General features: G+C 32.2%; 1 protein-coding gene across 1 annotated transcript; it reads left to right on the forward strand.

Moving 5' to 3' along the window:
• Positions 1-359: 359 nt before the first annotated feature.
• Positions 360-3,447, forward strand: LOC111997362 (uncharacterized). The gene is made up of 3 exons (XM_024029448.2): positions 360-668; positions 1,145-2,003; positions 2,207-3,447. The coding sequence occupies exon 2, from the start codon at positions 1,522-1,524 to the stop codon at positions 1,912-1,914; it is 393 nt and encodes a 130-aa protein (XP_023885216.1). The 5' UTR covers positions 360-668; positions 1,145-1,521; the 3' UTR covers positions 1,915-2,003; positions 2,207-3,447.
• Positions 3,448-3,901: the final 454 nt, after the last annotated feature.

Genomic DNA, 3,901 nt, shown 5'->3' on the forward strand with positions numbered 1-3,901 from the left:
TTTTCCGCTTTAATTTTTATTGGGTTCGGTTAATGTGTGCCTTGAGGGCATAGATTAATCCATCTATTTTTGAAAATATTTTCTCAAAAATTGAAAAAGTTGTCAATATTTTTTCAATTCCTAAAAAAAAAAAATTCAAAAATGAAAAATAATTAAGGCACACATTAACAAAATCTATTTTTATTTGGTATATTTTAAATTATTTATTTGATTATGGAAATAAAATATGGAAAGGAAGTGAAAAGAATAGGGAAAGAATAGTTTTATGGAATATCAGGAAGATAGAGAGTTAGATGTGCAGTGTATTTGTAGATAGCTAAAAAAATTGGCTTTTTCTGACTCTCATCAACCTTAAGAAGAAAATATTTAAACAAAAAATTGACTAAACTCAATCAAAATCATTATGTATCATGCTCAACAATACTAATTTCTTTTTCTTTTTTTTCCTATTCCTCTACTTCTCCCTCTCTTTCAGGTCCTTTGGCGATAAGAAGTTGCCTTGGTGTGAAATCAACAATGTTCGCCACAAATTGGCTAGAAGCTTATTATGCCGTCCTTCAACAATGAAAAGTTGCATTGTCGTGATATTGACAAGGTTCTCAAAGCTGGGACGTAGATCTGCAGAGAACAGAGCAGCACCATAGATCTGCAAAGCACGACGGTAGGAGGTAGGTCGCAGTCAAGCTAAAAAAAATTGACATTTTATTTGGGCCTTTGGGTTGATTTGGGTTGGTGGTTGGGTCGTTGATGATTGTGTGCAGTAGTGTTTGAATTTTTAAAGGTAATTTGTGAATTTCTGGTTCGAGTGAAGAACAGATCTTTGTGTTGATGTAGATCTTTGTGTTGATATTATGAAAAAATAAATAATTAATAATTAATTTTTTGACAATTTTATATACTTCTCGTCAAAATAATATTAAATTTTTTTAAAAAAATAGTTTAGTAATAACTGTCCCAAGAACTGGGTGAGTATTTGAGTTGGTGAATGTTGCTTCTTATAAAATAATACAAGTTTGGTGAATGTTCATGGTTATTATTATCACTTATTATGTTAAACCGAGTGGGAGTCACATCACTTGATGAGAAGCGCGTCACAACTCAAAAGGATGGTCGCGTGAACTTAACGATTTCGTCGTTTGCTCAGGTATCGCATAATTGATTATTTGCATAAGAATGGCCATGCAAGCACCAACGTCACCGTACCCATGACCGCATGACGTCATGCCCACAGGTGTCCGATCTTTAGTCATCCAACGGCTAAAAAACCAAGCGTAATGAGACCACACACAGAAAGTCTTCACCGCTAGTACTACAGCCCTAACAAGCAAAGAATATAAACCATCGACTCAACTAAGCCAATGACAACAACCCCGAATCAGAAAAACCAAACCAAACCAAACCGACAACCGCTTTTGGTTTCTTTAAGCAGTGGCATGAGTCTGTGTCTCAAGTTGCAATAACCCCATCTCTATTAACTCGCACGTGTACAGTTATAATTGTGTACGTGATATAGAGAGAGGTATGGAAGTGGAGAAAAGAAAGAGAGACGGAGATAAAGAAGAAGGGGAGGAAAGAAAGAAGGTGGTGAGAGATCGGGATTTGGAGGTGCCATCGGAGGAGGAGGTGGAGGAGTTTTTTGCTATACTGAGGAGGATGAAGGTGGCGGTGAACTACTTTGAGTCGAATGGGGAGGGGTGGAGGGCGGCGTTGGAGAACGAAGAAGCACTGGAGGTGGAAGAGGTTGTTGATGATGAAGATGAACAAGATCATAAGCTTGAGCTCGTGAAATTGAGGAAGAAGAAGAACAGCAACAACAACAACAACAACAAGAGGCTTATGGGTGAGGAGGAAACTGGGGTTTTGGATTTGAACGCAGCTGCTCCAGAAGAAGCAGAGAGTAATATCGGTTCATAGAAGTGTGTATGGAGAGGAAGCTAGGTGGCGACGCCGTGGGTGGTGGACAAACTGCTATACGCCGGCCTGGCTGTACAACAGGAATTAAGGTTGTCTTTTTTTAATATTTATTTTTGGGTTATTTTCTTTGCTTTTATATTTATATATATATATATATATATATATATTATATGTCTCGATGTATAACGTTTTTTTTTTTTGGTAGGATTTTAACCCTTTTTTTTTTTTTTACAAGTTTTATTTATTTATTTTATTAATACCATACGCTTTCAATCTTTGATATCTATTGCAGAATGATTGCTCTCTAGTATAAGTCCAAGATATTAATTGATTTATAAGGTAGGTGGGTCTCAAACCCTAGAGAACTTTAGGCTTCTTATTCAACAAGAAGAAATTTTACGAATTAAGCTAACTGAAATCTACTAAAAAAATTCCATGTTATTAAAAAAATCTTATATGTAATTAACCGGTGGCAATTTTAGGAATGTTTTTCAGGGTGTTTCTGGGTGGGTTGGCTCTGTTACAATTTTTTCTTTTATAGATTTTAGTTCATTTTTTTTTTCTTTTTCTTTTTGCTTGAAAGCAATATTATGAATGCTGTTTTGAATCCTGTTTCAGTTTGTTTAGTGAAATGGAATATTTCAGTACCGGTTTATTTCAACATACTGTTTAGGAGAGTTTCTAAAAAAAATTAAAAATAATATATATTTATATTTTCTTATATAGTATAAAATTATTGATCCAAATAAGTAAACCCCAAATAAAAATAATAATTTGGAACATATTTGATACATGTGTTTAATCATATGTTTTCAATTTTTAAACAATATTATATATTTTTTTACATATTTTTTTCGCACATGTATTTTCAAAAAAATACAAACACCATTACTAAAATATTACCAAACAGATCTTTAATTTTTTTTTAACTCAAATCATTTGTTATTACATCACAATTACTTTTTTTAGAATATTAAAACATAAATATGTAATTAAATATTGAAAAACAATAACCAAAAACAGTACAATTAGAGTTTATATCACATTGGAAAGAGTCAAGACTCAATAAATAAGTTTGAAATCAAACTCTTTTGTAAGCTTTTTGAGTTTTCTCATTTCCAAAACTTTGTCACGTGGGTGGAGTCAGCAAACTAAAAGTCTAAAAGATAAAACTAAAGACAAAACTTGACAGAGCAAAAAACTAGAGTAAAACACGAGGCAGACTAGCAGAGTGTCTGAGACGAAGCAAAGAAGAAGAAAAGGAAGAAGAAGAAGGGGCAACCTCTACGATGGCTAGATTTGTTTTTTAGGCGTTCAACACGGGCAATGACATGCTGTGCTAACGAGTTTGAGGATGTTCTTAATTTTTGTGAGTAATTTTTGTGAGGGTGTTCCTAATCTTTTTTTTAAGGGCAGACCACCCTAGCCTGAGCGTGGTGCTGTCATTGTAATTAACGTTTTATTTTCAGTTTTTTAAAACTACTTTTTATATCATTTTACCTCATATTTTTTATGTAATTAGTTTTTTTTTTTTTTGGAAATTACATTTTTTTATCTTAAATGATCATCCTGATTATACTTCACGCCTTGAATTATCAAAACAATTCCATCTAAGTTAAAAAAACATATTACACTTAACCCATTTTTATTTTTTTTGTTATTAACTCTAACGGAATTTAGTATTGAAATACAAAATTAGCCTCCCGTCTATTTTGTAAAGATGGTTAAATTGGTTTTTTAATATTAAATTTCGTCAGACTTAACACCAAATAAATAATAGGAAAATATTAAAGTAAAGTTATAACTTTTGGAGGTCCATTGTTTATTTCAATAATTCAAGAGTTAAGTGTAATTGGGGTAGTAGTTTAGGATGAAAAATATAATTTAACTTCTTCTTTTTTAGGTAAATTGAAATATCGTTCAAAAAATTATAAAATTATATGGCAAAGGTATCAGCAAAACTAAACTTTACATCACAAACACTCTA

Source organism: Quercus suber, unplaced genomic scaffold (genome assembly GCF_002906115.3).
Source record: "Quercus suber isolate HL8 unplaced genomic scaffold, Cork oak 2.0 scaffold_43, whole genome shotgun sequence".
Taxonomy (NCBI): domain Eukaryota; kingdom Viridiplantae; phylum Streptophyta; class Magnoliopsida; order Fagales; family Fagaceae; genus Quercus; species Quercus suber.

What these genes read in the sequence shown, in the direction of transcription:
- LOC111997362 (XM_024029448.2), top strand. Translation starts at nt 1,522, where the DNA reads ATGGAAGTGGAGAAAAGAAAGAGAGACGGAGATAAAGAAGAAGGGGAG.